General features: G+C 39.8%; 2 protein-coding genes and 1 long non-coding RNA gene across 4 annotated transcripts; 1 reads left to right on the top strand and 2 right to left on the bottom strand.

The window, feature by feature from the left end:
• The first annotated feature begins 5,273 nt into the window (after nucleotides 1-5,273).
• Nucleotides 5,274-6,253, top strand: LOC140306599 (uncharacterized). The gene is made up of 3 exons (XR_011915772.1): nucleotides 5,274-5,369; nucleotides 5,464-5,906; nucleotides 6,179-6,253. It is a non-coding gene; the product is annotated as an uncharacterized lncRNA (long non-coding RNA).
• Nucleotides 6,254-10,299: 4,046 nt separating this feature from the next.
• Nucleotides 10,300-15,310, bottom strand: calub (calumenin b). Of its 2 annotated transcripts, XM_072385725.1 has the most exons (8): nucleotides 15,230-15,310; nucleotides 13,279-13,521; nucleotides 12,890-13,083; nucleotides 12,596-12,762; nucleotides 12,442-12,502; nucleotides 12,096-12,295; nucleotides 11,576-11,717; nucleotides 10,300-11,529 (listed from the first exon to the last, which is right to left on the bottom strand). In XM_072385725.1, the coding sequence occupies exons 2-7, from the start codon at nucleotides 13,497-13,499 to the stop codon at nucleotides 11,613-11,615; spliced, it is 948 nt and encodes a 315-aa protein (XP_072241826.1). In that variant the 5' UTR covers nucleotides 13,500-13,521; nucleotides 15,230-15,310; the 3' UTR covers nucleotides 10,300-11,529; nucleotides 11,576-11,612. The 2 variants fall into 2 exon arrangements, with proteins under 2 accessions (XP_072241826.1, XP_072241825.1); XM_072385724.1 differs by having other exon boundaries at nucleotides 10,300-11,717.
• Nucleotides 15,311-15,690: 380 nt separating this feature from the next.
• gtf3c6 (general transcription factor IIIC, polypeptide 6, alpha) lies at nucleotides 15,691-18,186 on the bottom strand. The gene is made up of 6 exons (XM_072385738.1): nucleotides 18,029-18,186; nucleotides 17,580-17,660; nucleotides 17,396-17,459; nucleotides 17,017-17,061; nucleotides 16,812-16,919; nucleotides 15,691-16,600 (listed from the first exon to the last, which is right to left on the bottom strand). The coding sequence occupies exons 1-6, from the start codon at nucleotides 18,050-18,052 to the stop codon at nucleotides 16,503-16,505; spliced, it is 420 nt and encodes a 139-aa protein (XP_072241839.1). The 5' UTR covers nucleotides 18,053-18,186; the 3' UTR covers nucleotides 15,691-16,502.
• Nucleotides 18,187-18,752: the final 566 nt, after the last annotated feature.

Here is an 18,752-nt window from a genome sequence, read left to right as displayed (position 1 = left end):
TTTTCTTGATGCTCTGAAATACTTTTTTCCACAAAAAGGTCATTGGAAAAAGAAACGTCTTGTCTATAGTATATAACCATACCTTTTTCCGCTTATGCATCTGTTCTAAGAAGCACCATCATACGGAAAGACATTGGTTGTTGAAAACAATATATTCAGATGTTCAGTCGACCATTTACCATCCTTTAAATTATATCTCTGCTGACCTCCAGTGGTCACATCTTGTGACAGCAGATAGATATGTATCTCATCACTTTTATCATCAACTCAGCTAAGTCTGGAGGTGGGATTAACATGAAGAAAGAATGATGCGGGGCATCATTGTTGTGTGCACGCAGGTTACAGACCTGCGCAGTATTCAGCCTTTTTCCTGGAGGTGAACTCTACCTGCCAGACTCTTGAGTTTCTCCCCTCACAATAGAAACCTCTCACAAGCTGGCACTAACCAAAACATTTCTTTGGAGCCAGATGACAAGCATTCATCACAGGAGACCAAAGGATATGTGCAGACATTCTCCGTTACTTTGGGCCTTTGTCTATCTGGGTGCCTTTGCATGCTGTGACAAGTGCGTAAAGGGATGTGGGTTAATCCTTAGAAGATGCAGCCGACGTTTGATAGCTAATCCCTGTCAGGCCCGATTAGTTTGCTAAACATTGCTAATTGAACAAATCCAAGTGGCACAAGCTTTGTGTCCAAAGCACATGTTTATTTTCTTATAACAACTTCTGAGCTGTACAGTACCTTGAAACATGCATTTGATTTATGTGGCCTGCTGTTTAACAAAACAAGTTTCCATGACAAACTACCTAGTGTTAAGGTCAAGTGACTTTGTATCAGAAAAATATCTTAAATTGAACTGCAACCTGGTATTTGATGTGACTGTCAACTTCTTGACATGTCTAATCTGACTGGAGTCTTGAGCAGGTAAGCTCCGCCTTCAGGCTTTAGCCTCTGAGCTGGTGTATATCCCAGGACACACAGCCTAAGCTGCTGTCTGCTTTTTAATGTATGCAGGGGGGGGGGGCAGTGTGTTTGTGGTGTTATGGGCTGTTGTCAGCTTGTTGATTCCTAAAAGCATCAGCCTGTATTTGTTGGTGGTGTTTGGTGACATATCAGTGTTTCAAGAATCAAAAATGCTGTGTCCATCACGAGACAAATGGATATGGAGACTGGAAGGCAAGCAGCAGAGGATTTGACAGCAACAGGTCAGTCAGCTCAAGTGTTGATGGTGGGTCGGTCTTCATCTGCCACAGTTTTGTTAGACATGGAACGGCAAAAGTCTTCATATTTATCTCACATTTGCAATGTTTTTTATCATTTATTTATTTATGTTTTTTATGTAATACCAGATAATGCAAAGGCCAACCAACATCTAGTCCCACAATTTTATGATGATGTAAACAAATTAAATATTTCTTACATACATTTATAAGGCAGAGATGCCTCTAGAATCATTTCTATTCTATTAACTATTAACTATTATGAATTTGGAATGAATTACAAGGCAAATAATCAGAAAAAAACATGCAAGATTTAATCATTTGGAAACCGCATTTATAGAAGCTCTGTGAGTATAATCAGTATTAACAGATTAACTGGTCAGAGAGACAGGGAAAGGTGAAAAAAGCTGTAAGGTCACAGAAATGTCCGTCAAGAAAAATACCGTTCTAATGGTCTGCTGTCTCAGTCGGTGAAAAGCCCAGCAGAAACCCACTTAGAGGGGATTTGAGGGAATTATAGGACATAGTAGAGTGTGTATTTGTTTTTGTACATTAGGACAGACTCTTAATCCAAAGACGATTCTTAAGATGCATGAGCATCAATCCAAACAGACTTCAGTTTAGCACACTCATTTTTACAAAGTGAAAGGATAACCGTGTTAAATAGAACACTGTTATCGCTCTGTTTCCCCCTTTAATTAGGAACAAGTGGTTCTTGAGGCCTGACTGAGCCCAGGAATGGCCCTCAAAGATCTGAAACCCTGGACTTTTTTCTGGTCACTATCGGTCTTCTTATGTCTGCACACAGTTGCAGGTACGACCACTTCACTGTCATTTCTTCAACGTTACACATCATGATGAACACATTTCATAATGAACCGTTTGTGTGTTTGTCATGTAAGGCATGTCAGGCTGGGCTGGATGTTTGGATGGTCAGGATGTATTTGCAACAATCAAGGAAAACAGCCACTCAGGGGAAGTCGTCGCTGAGCTTGTGGCTGACACTGTAATGGAAGGAGTTCAGTGGAGTGTGGTTGGAAAGGATGCTGAATGGTTCTTCTTGGATGACAGAAACATCAGGCTAAATACATCAGCTGACAAGATCCTTGACCGAGAGGTAATGACACAGGATATGCCCTGTTTAACACTGGACGTGGTGTTTTGGAGCTGTCGTCTAATCAGGAAATCAGAAACATAACACAAGGATAATTGTGCTATTTGTGCAATCCCAATTCACTGAGATAATTTGTCATGGTTTGGGGCAACAACAAGAAAGCCATATGTAGGTTTGGCACTAGCTATGAGAGTTTGAACCTCACAACCTTGTGCTCAGATCACACACAATCTATCTTACTGTCATCCTCTTCCCAGGCAGCTTGCCTTAGAGAATAGCAGCTGTTGAAGGGTCAGCTAGATTAGCTTTTTCTCTCTCTGGATTTCAGTCTGTTTATTTCTTTTATTCTATCAATAAAACTCTGTTATCACTGTCACTTCTAGACATGTTCGTCTGTCCCAGGCACACCTGATTAGATACTGAGAGTACATTTCCTTCACTGTAACCAAGGAGAAAAAAGTAAACTCTCAAATTTCATTAAACAAATAAGGCATTAAGGCTGCTAGTCAGTTAACATTAATGTTGCATGCTTCATTTTAGAATGTAGTAATGTAGTAACCCTATTTCCAGAAAAGAGTGAGAAGCTTACTAAAATGCACATGATTTTGTGTAAAAAAAAGAGCATCCCTGAAGTTTGTTTAGAAGATGGGAAGGGGTTCACCTCTCAGCGAAAGGCTTTGTCGACAAATTCTGCAATTCATGAATAAGTCCTGTTTTGGAATGCCATTGGCAACACAATATAATTTTTAATTGAGTGAATCTAAAGAATTATCTCTATGCAAGGCTGAGAAACAGTATTAAAGTACGGAGCCCTCAAAAAGCACTGCACTAAAGGCAGACATCACTGTGTTGGCTCAGGAACACCTCTGAAAATTTGCTTACTTTGACATCCCCCTCTTGTAGGTTCTGTTTATTGTACATGCTATGGCACCAGCTGTCTATGTCTAAAATGATAGTAACCAAGGCTATGTCTCACAATAGTATACACCCTATTGCCATGATCATTTCTCTAGCCTTTCCTCATTGCCAAGTCTCTACAAGGCGGAAGACACTTTTTTGTAAAGTCTGCTCTGAATCAATGTATTAAAAAGTGTCAGGTTTCCAGTCTCAAATTGTTCACCCCTTTGAAGAGTGTTCTTCAATCTCCTCATTTATTTTTTTAACAGTTAATCATAACAACAAAACAAAACATAATAACAACAAGATCCATAAACACTGCCAGCTTCTCTGGGATAGACCTATTTAAGATTGACAGACACAACACTGAATTAAGTATTAAAGTTTTGGGGCAATACGTTGCCAGATACAGGAAAGGTTGGGCTTATCTCAGCAAGGCAATGCCAAACCACACTTTGCATTTATTACAACAGCATGGCTGCAGTCCAGACCTGTCATCCGCTGAGGGCCCTGTAATGTTGAGTGACTGAAACTCTGGTTCAATCGAGAATGGGAAGATTTTTCACTGCAATTAGTCTTCTTATGTTTGGTGTTGTTAAAAGAGGATGTGATGCAGCACAGGGGTAAACAGTTTATGGAACGCCTGTGGTTTTAGCTTGAAATAATTTTTTGTGTTGTATTAGATGAAAATTTTTGTTGTGAAGATCTTCTTTGCAGCTACATGTCTGTCGTCTCTTTTAGACCCTAGGTCCAGTGTTAACGGCTGAGTTATCATGCCACGTTGATGACATATTTCAGGTACAGTAAATCCCATTGTCTTATCCATAATTTCTCAAGAGGTAACTTCAGATCCAAGCATGTATGGGTGCTTCCTTTTCTGTTGTTGTAGAGCGTTTACAGGATCATGGTGGAGATTCTCAATGAGAATGATAATTCACCCGTGTTTACAGAGAACACCGCCCAATCTCAAATTCTCAGTGAGGTATGATGCTTTCTCAAACACTTTCACACAAATCTGCACATGCACATACTATACTATACTCCAGCTGTATAAAGTGTTTCTCTGCTTATCTGTCTATTTCTGTGTTATCCAGCTGATTCCAGTTAATACTGTGGTATTCACTGTCCAAGCCACAGATGCCGATAATGACAATATCATTTACTCAATTGACCAGTCTTCTGTAAGTTCTACATTTGCACTTTTGAGATGAATGAATAAAACAAACAATTACTCAGCTAATGTTTGTGTCCATTCTGCAGCCCGATGCAGAGTTCTTCAAAGTCAGTCTGCCCAACAGTGGAGAGGTGATCCTGTCCAAACCTCTAGACTATGAGACAAAAACTCTGCTTCATATCACCATCTTTGCTTCAGTATGTACATTTCACTATTGAATTTCGCATTCAGAGGTTTGTTTAAATCCGTGTGTATTCATGTATCCATTTATTCCCTCCTTGACCAGTGTGATATGTTTGTCTGGTCTTCATCAGGAAATTAACACTGCTGAGCACTACAACACCAGCATCAACATCAGCATCACCATTCTAGATGGAGATGACCAGTACCCACAGTTCCTGCCTTGCACGTTGCTTTTTCAGGATGAGACCAGTCGAATCTGCACCAGCCCCGTGTACACGGTCAACGTTACTGAGGAGGAAGAGGTCAGACCCCTCCACAGAGGCTAATGATGACGTAACATAATGTCAAGTTTAAACTTCTGAATCCCATAGTTCCATCCAAATGATAAAGTTCCCTTTAATCTGCCAAATGCAGATTTGCAGGATTTCTGTTTTACGTGCTGTGAGGATCTGGTTCATAGAGCACCAAATATTTGTCAATTTGTCATGTTGCAGGACATTGTGTTGGACTTTTCACCGGGTCCCATTTTCGCCGTGGATGGAGACAGAGCTCTCAGCTCTCCAATCAGCTATGCCATTCTTTCGGGTATCACATACACACCAGTAAAAGTTCATCTCTACGACATGTTGAACTTACACGTGTTTGCCTGTAACTGTGTTTGTGCTCATGATAGGAGACGATGATGGGCGTTTCAGGATGGAAAGAGAGACAGGTGAAATGACATTGGCTCATGGGGTCAGAGACAGACTTATAACTCCAGTGCTGCGTCTTCAAGTCATGGTAAGACTCATATGCTCTTTTACTGGCCGGTGTATAAATGACTTTCTCTGACTATTTTTCTTTTTTTTTAATTTTGTTTCTGTTTTGCACCAAGGCCTACCAGGACAACGACCCCAGGAAGTATTCTGTTGCTACAGTCTTGGTCCGAATTTTGGCAGTAAACCAGTTTTATCCAGAGTTTGACATGGCTGAATATCATGGCTTTGTGACTGCAGGAAAGACTCAATCCTCTCTGGTCAATACATATGGCAGCAAAGCGCTGATGTTGCATGTACAGGACCGAGACTTTAATCAAGTAAGCTCTTTGCCATTCACACATGTGGTACATGTGGTGCCAAAATGCTTGAGGCAACTTTGGATTTGTTTTCATAACCCATCACCTTCCTTCTCTTCAACAATTCACAGGGTTTTAATCCCATGATCTACTTCACCTTTAGTCCTACATCCAATCACACAGACATCTATCAAGTCACGCAGGGAGGGCTTCTAATCGCAAGGAGCAGTTATTTAAAACCAAAGCAGAAACATGTTCTAGAGGTGAGCATGAGTGAAAACCTGGCGCCACAATATTAACATAGCAAACTACTAACCTAATATAACGTTGGCTTACATATTTGTTCCTTTTAAATACTATAAATGTTAAGACAGATGTATTCTGCTAAATAAAACTGAATGGGATAGTCCACAAGCCAACAGGCCCCTAAAAGTATTGCACCAGTGACAAAGTCAATTTAAATGTATAGCTCTACCTGCAGAATCTCATATGGAAATATGTCAATGATAAATATGTGGTTCAAAACACTTCCCAGGTAACTGCTGTAGACCAGGAGTCGGGTGATGTCACTTTTGCTACTGTAGTGGTGGAAGTGTTACCTGAGGGACAGTCAAGTAAGGTGGCACTTCTGCACACTCGCTACTGACTGCTGATGTACCTGAATGCTGAAAAAAGCTCCTTATATGTCTGTTTATGTGCACCGCAGTCCCTTATAGTCCACTACAAGATGGCCGTCTGACAGGCTGCACTATGGGAAAAGCTTTGTTTCTCAGTATGGTGATCATGACTGTGCTTGGATGTACCCTGTCTATACTGATGTGGCTGAAGAGGAAACACAAGGGACTGAGAGACCCACTGGAGAGAGGATGTGTGGCACAGGGCAAACACCCCAATGTGGTAAGATCACTTATGGCTGTAATCAACAAATGGGAGAAGAACTGAAGGAAAAAACTGATATAAAATGTTTTAGATGTCTCTTTAATCAGGACCACTTATTACTAATGTAATAAGTGGACCAAATCATGCAAACAATATGGTGACATATTGCTCAATAGAATGGGAATCAGATTTGTAGAGCGTCATAAGTTCTAGTTTTTCCTTTCATTTGTTACTCATATAAATATCATATATGTTCCTTGTGACTTTGCTCCTTAATGTATTCTGAAATCTTTTTGTGTATATTCCCACAGAGTTTACGCTGGTTTCAACTGGTACGTTCTCAAGTGAAGCTAATATGATATAATAACATAATATAGTTTCCTTTCTTTTCCTTTTCTTTCCTCCTGTTTCCTTTCCTTGTCTTTAATCTCCTTTGCTCTCCTGCCATTAAATTCAGGATGAGCTTATATTTTTCATGAAATATAAAAAAATGCCTCACTTTCATTATTCAGTAGGTTTTCTGTGCTCTTGTGAATAAAACATTGATTTATGATATTTATGAGATTCACAAATCAATGTATTCTGTTTTTATTTAAAGATTACAAAGTGTCCCAACTCTTTTGTATTGGGGTTATGAGGGTTCATTCACTCCCAGTAAGTTAGCAATAAAAGAGGATAATTTGCTCTCCCCTTGTGGCTGCTTCTCAGGTTAATCACTGTAGTGCCATGCCCCACATGGATGAGGTAAACTACAACAATGAAGAGTATGGCACCTGCAATCCTTCCTTCAGCTTTCCAGACAAACCAGACAGCTACACCAAACAAGACATCCACCTCTATCGAGAACCCAGAACAGCTGCTGCATTTGACACCACCCTAATCTCAACTGAAACAGTGTGGAGCACTGTGGTCCTCAATAACAATGCCTCTATACTAACCAAAACCTCCTCCAGTTCCCCTATCACTCACCCAGCCAAGGAAGAACTGAGACCCTTACAAATGCCTCCACCCAAAGAAAATACTGACTCACAGCCTGATTTGACCTTAGACCCCGTTGAGGCAGAATCTAACACCAACACTGACTCTGCAACCCATTCTAGCACTAGACTTTCACCTTTAACTGTTCCTGATCTCCAAGAAACCGCCACTGACAACCATGATGAGCAAGTTACCTGCCCCTCTTCTCCTTCCAGCAGTAATATTCAAATAGCTTTAGCAGAATTGGACAATGTTCTCCAAAAAACTTCTCTGAAAACACCCCCACATTCACCCCTACTGCCCTCACCTCTCCCCAACGAGGCAGAGACACCCCCTCCCACCCCTGAACATGGCCCTTTAAAAGCGACTTTGGTACACATAGATACATCTCCGACTGACACCCCTCCAGAAACACCAGAACGAACAGCAGAGACTCAGAGCTCAGAGGAAGACCAGCCCTGCACATCACTGGACCAAACAGAACCATCAGAGCCTGCAAGTGGGACAGAAGATGCCAACAGTCCGTGTCAGGACAGAAGGCCCTCGACAAATTCAGGACATACCCAAGATGGCAGCAGGGTGGGGAATGAGGATGATGATGGTTTTCTTGGAGATGAGGACGCAGACAAGGACAGTGAGGGTGAGTTAGAGTCAGACGAAGAAGAGCTGCTGAGAGTGATGGCTCGTTGTAATCCAATTTTTATCACCTTTAGTAAGTGATGTCACTATGATATCGCAGGCACTCAGAGTGACGGGGTGAACAGCAAAGGATGGAGCAGGTCAAGTGAAGATGGATGTCTCAGATAGCAGGACACAGAACCACCACAGAGGAAGAAGGAACCGCAACAGTCTGGCTCTGCTGAGGCATGAAAGAAGGAAAAAACATACACATACCTGAGAGAAGAGTAAAAAAAACATTCATCAACACATTATCATGCTCAGGGAACACATAATAATGTATCATTCATTCTATATTTCACAGTTAGTCTAAATAATAAGAATAAACTACCGTGAAAACAGGCAATTAGAAACACTTATTTTCAACTATAATAGATTTTTTTAAGGGTACAGCTAATTCACATACAGTAATAAAGTATAATATCTACTCTTAGTTTGTGAACAATGACTCATGTATAATCATAGCAACAAAAAAAGAAATGCTGCTGAGTTGCTTTAATGCAGGCTGAAATTGATGACACTGTTCGAGTTCACTTCCTGCGACATCAGAGGAGTCCGAAATAGCACCAACCGAAATACTACCAAGTTTGATTTCTCAAGGGAAAAAAAACAGCCGCAGTTTTGCAAATCTGTTAGCAGATATTCCTTTTAAATAGCTGTAGTACTGTGTAGTGTTCAAAACACACATTGCGAACTGCTACATTCATAATTTAGCCCATTCTGCAATCCGCCTGAAATTTTTTGTTCTCCTTTTTATTTAAAGATGAATAAAGCTAATTTGCCTCAAACAGGGAGCCAAGAGTGGTTATTCAAGTTAAATTACCAATACCGCTGCTGATATGGGAAAAAAGACGGTGTGACTGGTCTTTCAAACCAGTGAGGTGGGGTGTTTGCTGCGTGCTTTGAGGTGGTTAAACTTTTTTACCCCTTTTTATGCTGAGCTTTAAACGACTCAAGAGTTTAGAGACAGTTGAGAGATACAAACATCTGTGTGTGGAATATTCCACAATTAACACTACATGTCAGAACAAAAAAACAATTCATTAAATCCAAGAATGCCATAGAACACATGGCATAGATCAGGGTAAAGGTAGATTTAAAAAAACAAAAAACATTCCTAAAGTTTTGAGGGCTCCTGGGAGCAGAGTGAGTTCAGTAATTATGAAAGGGAAAAAGAATGGAACCCTCCATCTGAAACACCGCCTCAGCGGCATCAATTACACCTTTATGGTTGAGTAACCAGATGGAAACCACTGGGGTAAAAGTCAGGTCTGCTAGTTTGTGGCTTGACAATTTGTGTTTATTCAGAAAACGAGAAAAGTATTTGGACAGAGCTCCATGCTTTTTGTCTGACGTACACCAAGCGTCACACATCATCTGGCTAATATCCTTACTACAATGAGGCATGGTGGTGGTAGTATCATGCCGTACTTCACAATGGCCTTTGTTGGAAGACCTAGGGAAAGAAATACAGCCAAATACTGAGCATTATGGGTTATTAATGGGCATTTTTTTGTCCACTGAAAAACCAAATGAGGAAGAGAGCAGAAATTAAAGGGTTTGAACCAAAAGTAAATTCTCCAATTTAAGTGTTGCTTGTCCAAGTGATATCTGGTAGCCCAAAACAGTAGATCCATTCAGGTTAGAAAACCCTGGCTTTTCATCTTCTGCTCATTAAGCCCTCTTAAAATCTGTCCAGACAACATGAAGACATTAATTTAGTGTACAACCTTTGACCTTAAGACTTCCAACGAGTAGTATTAGGCAGTGAAGAAAAGTCTCAATTTGCAGATCAGTTTTGGAGCTTCACAGTGCTCAGTTCCTAAATGGAGCTAAAAGGATGAACTGCTGAATTAACCTCTCTTCTTTATTAGTGAGGTGATGTATGTCCGACAAGAAAAAGAACCCGAGCATGCTCTGTTTTCAGTTCAGTTCTGATACTTGTGTCTGTAGACTGGAAGCAGCAGAAAGGGTGAGAGAAAGAGTATCTGACAACAGTCCGGAGACCAGTGGGTCGACAGTCCAGGAAACGATCTGCTTCCTGGTTTCCCTCAGGAAAGAAAACCCATGGTGAGAATTGAGAGGAATTCAGAAGGTCAAAAGTATAAAGGGAAAAAAAGCTCCAATTGTATGTTTTATTGAGGCATTGTTCCCAATCACAAAAACTGGAACTGTTAGAGTGCTCAGTCCGCGGACCATCAACGTTTTTACAGTACAGTCACAAGTGAAAGGCTTTTTGCTGCAGTGAGCCTGTAAAAAACATTATAGACAGAATACTACCATAGAATTATTAACAGTGGTTATAAACGGTGGCAGTAATAATACAAACGTAACAAATAAATCAGAAAGGAATATGTTCAAAGCGGAAAAAAGGAAAAATATTTTTTGCTTGGCACACAAGTGGGTTAGTAGTTCAGCTGAATAAAACAACAAAAAAAAGAAGAAAAGAGGAAATCAGACAAAACAAATATATGAAATATATGTACACACACTCACAAGCACACACAGACATACACCACTGAGGTGATGAGTCAAAAAGAAAGGAGGCAGCTTGAGGACAAAGCATCCATCTCCAAAGGCAAGTCCCAGATTGGATCAGCTAGAGAGACATCCTGTTATATCTCGGTGTTAAGGTGAGTTTGGTCGGACAGCAGAGGTGATCCAATCTAAAATAAACCACCCCTAAACTCAGCACGATTCCTTCATCTAACACACAACCCAACTGTCTCTTATGCAGGACACACAGTTTGTGTTATGTTCTTGGGACAAGCACAGCAAATGTAGCTAATTATACCGTATTGCACTAAGCCAAAAAGGTCTTCATTGTCATTGGAATTTAAAATTGACCCAAGGCTCCAAACATTCTATAATCCAGCATTACCAAATTGTTATCAAACATAACTTAAAAAAATGAAGCAGAAATTTTCAGTCGGGGTCTAATTACACAGAGGAAGGAGACTAAAGATCATATTCATGCTTCGCAGTCCAGTCCATTACAAAAGAAATGGTGCCTTTTCTTTATACTGGAAGCCTGATTGTTTTGTTGTTCTATAAAAGGTTTTGTAACAAAATTTGACTATTTCAAAAAGTCATCCTTCAAGAGGGAAAAAAAAAAAAAAAAGAAAGCAAAAACACAGTATTTGTTCTTTCTCAGAACTCAGCAAGAGAGTGTAGTGTGTGGAAGCAGAGCAAACGCTGGGAGATAATATCCCAATCTGAGGCTTAAATGAACGTGGACACGCACTGGCCAAACATGTACACATTACTTACAATGTTAGTGTGTGCACAACGGGACACATTCAAGAAATCAAATAAATTATTGTCCGTGGCGTTGGATTAGGCATGCTCATCCTGCTTAAATGCTCCATGTACTGTGGTTGGAGTCATCAGGTGGAACATAAGATGAGCACACAGTCTGTGGAGGCAGCTGGATGTTAGAATTCGTCGTGTCGAGTCAAAGCCTCTCCAAAATCGGTCGCCTGGCTGCCCACGAACAGGTCGTACTTGTCGACGATTTCTGCTTTGGTCAGACGTCCATCCTGATGGAGGAAGAGTAACAACCATGATCAGCCCCATATTTGTGCCACTGCAAAAACACTAAGTGCAATATATGGAATAAATGTACAGAAAGTATTTAGCCCTTAGATGTCTGTATGTATTTGGTATGTTCTGAAAGTTCTGAAAGCCAACGAAGTCCCTGTGTAATGGCAATAAATAACAATCTACAGTTTATGTTTTCACAGTCAATTAGGCTTGTGGTAGCAGATATTAGTATTTTATATTCTTGCAGAACACACACTAACACTTCCACTTTCCCTCAGTGCTCAACGTTCGAATCATGATGTAGAATTCTGAAATAATTAAAAAAAATAAAATAATAATAAAAAAAAATAATTCAAAACTTCTAAAGAACGCACTTTGTCCGCATCTGACTCATAGACCAGATGCTTGGCTTCGGCTTCAGCATGGTCGTAATCACTGGGCAGGATCCAGTCTCTGGTCTCCTCCTTGTCCATCTTTCCATCTTTGTTTTTGTCTCTGAATTCGGTAAATTGCTCCCTCTCGGTTTTCACCCACTCGGGTTCTGTGCCATCTCCGTCCTGGTTGTACATATCACCTAGAGTGCAGGACGACAGGAACAGGCTGAATGAGGAAATGAGTGTCGATAATGTTGCAACCTTTCCTTGTACGAATACTTTGCATTCTCCGTTTGTGTTTGAACAAGTGTTTTTGGCACCGGATGATGACACTTAAAGAACACACCTATGTATTCATCCAGGTCAATTAAACCATCGCCGTTCTTGTCAATGTCCTCCATAGTTTCCTGCAAACAAAAGAAAAAGGAGCAATAGGAAGTGAGAATACGTGTGAAAGATAAAATGCCTGAGTCATCACCTAGCGTGAGTGTGTCACTCACCAACACTACAATATCTTTCATGTGGTCATACTCCTCAGGGTGAAGGAAAGCTGTGAACTCCTCCTTGTTAGCTTTCATGTCATTGTCCTGGTCAGCCATCTTGAACCTCCTCTCATCACGAGTCATCATCTGCCTGTAGCTGTAGCCTTCTTCGGGGTCTGGGTCGTCTGCGGGTGGAAAGTCACATCTTTTATTAAACGTGTGTCCAATTGTGGTAAAGTGAATGTATGATCTATGTGGCGTGCAGGCAGTACTACGGGGATGCAGCAAACATGAAATTGTCTGCAGCCGTACCGAGAATATATCCATATGTGGCGTTCTTGTACTCATCCCAGGACACCAGCCCGTCCCCGTTGAGGTCATGACTCTTCCACTGGCGATCCACATCGTCATAAATCCACCTCTTCTGTGCGTGCTTGATCCATTTCTTCATCTCCTCAGCAGTCACATAACCGTCTTTGTCCTCATCTATGCGTTCCACCAACATGCTGCAGAAAAACTCAACTTTTTCAAACATTCCAGCTTTTCTCCTCAAACGAGCCACATAAGTCACATAAAAAAAGAGTGCAAAAATAAGGCCTACGAGAGGAACAAGTCTTTCAGTAAACTTTGCCTGCATGACTGCTAAAGCTAATGCTGGGAGCTTTGCACATGAACAAGTGCAGCAGATGAGGTGCTCTTACCCAAGTCTTTCCTTGCTCTCCTCTGGTGTGAGCTGGTCGAAAGTCTTGGCCTCCTCTTGACCCAGAAAGGCTTCATGGTCATAGTCAAAGTTCTCCGTATCATCGTGCTCCCGGTTGCTGAGAGGATCATCGTGATGAACGCGATCCTTCTTCTCTGTGGGCTTGCTGGTGGCGTAAACCACACAGAGAGCAAAGCACATGACAAGCGGCCGCAGCTCCATCCCGTGTTTGTAGAAGCACCGTCTAAACCAGCGGGATTAAAAACATTAAATGTCACCCAAAGAAAAGCTGCAGTCGCTTTTCAGAAATTGTTTTATGTTTAAAGCATCTTTTTGCCACTCTTATCTAAGTGTACAATGGACGCTCTCATGATAGTTAGATTGCATTAGAGCTGATTACTGCTTTGACTCTATACTAAAAAGGCTGGGTTAGCAGTGTAAGATTCACAGTGTGAGAAGTGTGGGAAAACACCCCAGCTATTGCTAATCTTTTTGAGCTGATGCAATATCCATTTGTTCTACTTCTGGTATTTTGTAGCAGCTTCCATTACCTGCATAATACAAATCATTTCAGCAGGGACATGTGCAGCACACAGAAGTTAGGGAAATTATATCACATAAGTTTTTGTGCATTGCGCAATTTCCACGATTTACCTACGTTGCTCTGATATGAGTTCTTCTTTTTTCCTTTTTTTAATTTTACAAAATACATTGGTTAATGCCAGAAGGTAGAAAACAGGATAGATGTGCACAGCACAAGAAAAAAAAAGGGGGAAAAATTGAGAAGATTTAAAAAAAACAACATGAGCTGTATGGGGATGTTCTGGCCACAGAAAAGCATTAAAAATGTAAAATATAAATATAAATGATTAATTATAAATTAATGTTAAAATATCGGCAGGGGTTGCAGTTGTTGCAGAGCAAGTGACAGCTCTAACAAATAAATCCTACATACTGGAAGTTGTTCAGTTGTTTACATTAGTGCCTCAAACCTCGGGTGACAGCTGGGTTCTAATGGCCATTCATGTTTGTGATGGTTTGTGATGGTATTGGTCACACTAAAACAACTCTTGGGTACAACACAAATTTGAGCTTTTCAAACATTATTTTTTATTTTCTACATAGCTGCACTCCCCTTAGAAATATTTCAACTCAATAGCTGATTCTTTGCATAAACTCCAGTTGCTTCTTTATTTAGAACTCCAAAATTCAACTTGTTTTGCAGTAAATAAACTGCATCATCACGCTGTGATTTAAACAAGTGTAACTCCAAGGACAATACCAACACTGAAGCTAAAACAATTAAACCTCACCAACAAATTGAATATTATATAGGTATCTTTTAGGTAGGATTAACTGCAGGTTGTTTTATTAGACTGAAATACTTTAAGGTTGGGATACTTGACAGATGAGCTTTAGTTGAGAGGACTGAACCCAAAGGAAATCAGCCTTTTTCTCCATTTCTCAGAACAAACAAGAGTAGAAAACAAAAAATGTTAATTTCCTTTATATACGCAATTAAAACAAACACCGTCACTACAAATAAGATCGCAATGATGTTTCCTTAGGAGAAAGCAAATCTTGTTTCATATCTTCTTGTCGAAACGTGTTCGTGGCAATCTTGACTACTTTAAGACGACAACAAAATCACGTCTATGGTCTACTTTATGTGCGTACTGTCATCTTCAACCTTACTGTCTTTATTTTTTAAACAGTAGTTTGCGGCCGTTATTTTTAAATATCCACAGTTAAAGTTCAAACCCAGGTTGACATCAGACTGGCTAATACAGCATACCGCTAGTGCTACCCTCGATCTTGAAATTCCACTGAATTAATCAAGGAAAAAAACAGAAATACATTTGCCCATAAAATGTCTTTCAAAACATTTGCTACAGAAGAAAGCATTTTGTCAGTTTTTGTTTTTCCCATTATAATTTGCCAGGAGGACTCACCGGTATCTTCAGGGAAGTTCGTCGTTGACGCTTTACGCCCTCCCCTCGGAAACACACCCATACACTTCCTGTGCAAAAAACGATCACCGACCAATCAGGTTCCGACAAGACGAATGCGATGTCGCTGGTTGATTGGTCCACTTCAAGTGAGCACCGTTGATTGGATTGGCCGAGAACCGCCACGTCCACAGAGTCAACAAAACATAGTTCATTCATAAACTGACACTGAGGAGAGTAATGAGCTGTGCAAAAACAGAACCGAATCAGTACGTTTGTAAATTGAAAGAAAAATGACAGAAAATGTTTAAAAACTTTATTAGCTCCAAGGATCTACATACAAAGAGGTATGCAGTTCTTACAACCAACAAACCATCGCTTTCTATAGAGAAAATCCAAAAATGGGTCAGAATTCTCCAAAAAAAAAAGGGAAATACAAAGATAACATAACAAATTAGAACAGTTTTAGAGATGTTCACATTACAAACTGAAAGCTTCAAAGCTTTAACCTGCAAAACAGTGCTCGAGCGAGACTATTAATATATTCACATCTTTCAATGTTTAAATGGCTCAGTGGAAAATGAATGCTTATACTGTAACCTTGCAGATATAATGGATATCTCTTCCTGTGCTGGAGGTCATTTATCATGGTCACTGGCAACTCAAAATGCAATACCAGAAAACAACAACACTCAAGTTTGAACATTGAACTTCTATGTGATACTTACAAATACTATAGCAGCATAGTGAATATAGCTTAAATAGCTAATGTCTTCCATCTTTCTAGTCTGAAGTCTGCTTTTACAAATGCTATAGAGGGGAATGTACTTGACTTGTTTTCTTACTTTCCTCAGTGAATGCATAGATAAAAGCTTTGTGTTTTATGTAATAAAATTGCAGTGAGCTTCCATTACAGGCATAATGATATCTTCATTCCCATACAAGATGACATGTTCTTCGTTAGTCGGAAGAAACGTGAACAATCCTCACAATCCATCCAAACTGACCACGTTCATGTTGCGTAATGAATATCACATTCAAGTCATCTTGAGGCTGAGTTGAGGAGGAGGCATTGTTGTGTGTTCCAGAAAGAGATCTTACAACAAACACAATTTTACTTTTTCCTGTTCAACTGAAGTCCCCCCTGTCTTTCAGACGTCTGCTTCAAAGATGGAGTACCTGACAGTCATTCAAAGGCAGGCATGTTATCTTCATATAGGAAGGTCATGATATAGCAAAGTCTGCAGATTTCATTCAACAACTGAGTCCTCCAAATCTATGTTATCCTAGTGTCCTCTGTCAGTTTTTGTGGGTCATTTTCCTCTTGATTAGACATACAGGCTGCTTCCTTCTGTTCACCACTGCCTTCTCCTCCTGCAAGAACAAAATAAATAGTCATTGTCAGGTTTTTAAAAGCGTTGCGCTAAGTTGATTTTTTACTACACGGCAGATGAAAGGAAAGCAAATCAACTCCTAAAAACAGGTAGTGGTTTAAGCTTGTGTGTCACGAAAGACAAGCTATAATAACTTAATCAAAGCGATCTAAACAGAATTTGAGGGGTTTAGATAAGACTTTGTGGCTGACCTGAGGTTGTTTCACCCTCTTTCTTCTCAGTGACAAAGATCCGTTGCATTGTCAGCTTCTTCACAGTGTGGCACATGTATTTCAGGTCCGAGCCACTGCTTGATTTAACTTAAGAGAAAGCAAAACAAAGCAAAAAAGAAACAAAGAAAAGTAAGATAAAACTGTTACATGCACATACATCGAGAAAGAAGGAACAGAATATTACCTTTCCGTGGCACCTCTTCAAACAGCACACAGGTTCCCAAAGTGTCTTTGAGATAGAAAGCAAAGAAATAAATGATCATTTCACTCCCCCAACTGCATTTTCAAATAATAAAAATGCTTCAGCTTTGTCAATCAAAATTGATAGCTTTCGTATGTGAACATTTTTTTAACCAAAAACATGCCTCTATTTATTTAGAGTACCAATAATCAATAGAGACAGCATGTTGAGTTTTAAAAAGTTAGACTTTGTGGAAGTGACTATACTTTAACAACTGTTTGCTGGGCAGCAGAAATCATTTCAAGGGGCATTTCTTAAAACAACAGGCACAAGTCAGCTCACTTACAGAATTTTTTTCTATTCATTAATGAGTTATTCTCACCTTCATATTCCCCTGCAAACACATACTGACCAACTTGCATCATTGGCTTCTCACTGTCTATATCCTTGATTGCAAACACGCATACAACAACAAAAAAAAAATAGACGTAAGAAGCTACACATAAGGACTTTAGGGTGATGTTTGCACCAGTATCTCGTCTCTTTTCTTCTCACACAACACTTACGAGTATTTTGCACGTGCCCCGACACTTAGACAGGAAATCATTGTTGATTATTCCCGAGAGCTCCACCACAACAAGCTGCTCCTGAAAAGACACCCAAGACGAATGTTGAAGCCGTATATGACAAAACTGTATCCTAAATCCTTACTCATTTCAAGCAAGGACTTATTACAACCTTAGGCCACCAACAACAAAGTTTTGTTTAGTATTTAACTGCATACTAAGATTAAATAACTGTTTTGTGAGAACCTTTCAATTTTTTTTTCTAAAACTAAAATGAACTTATTCATCATAAATCACTCAGAGCATAATGAGTAACATCACAAAGCTTTCAGACCATCGGTCAGGATGCTATCATTGCGGCTATGTTAGCTTGTTAGCTTAAGAGGGTTACATTTGCAACGCTATATGGACTAAACGCTAAAAACGAACGTGGTTATGGTATTTAATACCTCCTCTTCCCATTCGTCTTCCATTTCCAAAGTCTTGGAATGGAAGATAAATAATATAAATTATAAACTAAATGTCCGTAAAATCAACCACATAAAACAGTCTTGTTTTGACAACTTCCGCGAATGTACGGTGCCCGAGGGGAGTTGGACTATGTTGCTGCCCGGCTGCGTTCAATTACAAATCCCTCCATTAAGGGGCGCTATTGCTCGCGTTTGCAGGTGTGCTTCATAGCAAAGCCATTAAACAAAAACTGAATGAATAATACATCTATCTATCTATCTATCTATCTATCTATCTATCTATCTATCTATCTATCTATCTATCTATCTATCTATCTATCTATCTATCTATCTATCTATCTATCTATCTATCTATCTATCTATCTATCTATCTATCTATCTATCTATCTATCTCTATTCCAAGGATCTGATATGACTTATTCTAAATATTGGCTACCTTTAGGCACTTTCATCCATATCTAACAGTAATAATATTAATGTCCTCCTGTAGCAAACCACAGCAGAGATGCTGAGGTGAGATGAGATTAAATAAAATAAGATGATATTCTTTATTGATCCCCGAGGGGAAATCCGTTTATTAAGGGCAGATGATACCAAAATAAAATGAAGCAAAGACATCGAACACATTCTATAAAATAGAGAAACAGTCGTACAAACAGAGGACGGCCTGATCAGAAAGAAAACTGAATCAGAAGCAAAGTGC

The sequence above is a fragment of the Leuresthes tenuis genome, unplaced genomic scaffold, assembly GCF_036924035.1.
Source record: "Leuresthes tenuis unplaced genomic scaffold, fLeuTen1.0.hap1 SCAF_5, whole genome shotgun sequence".
Taxonomy (NCBI): domain Eukaryota; kingdom Metazoa; phylum Chordata; class Actinopteri; order Atheriniformes; family Atherinopsidae; genus Leuresthes; species Leuresthes tenuis.
Note: the sequence above shows the minus strand (reverse complement) of the source record. Positions and strands in the feature narration are given on the sequence as shown.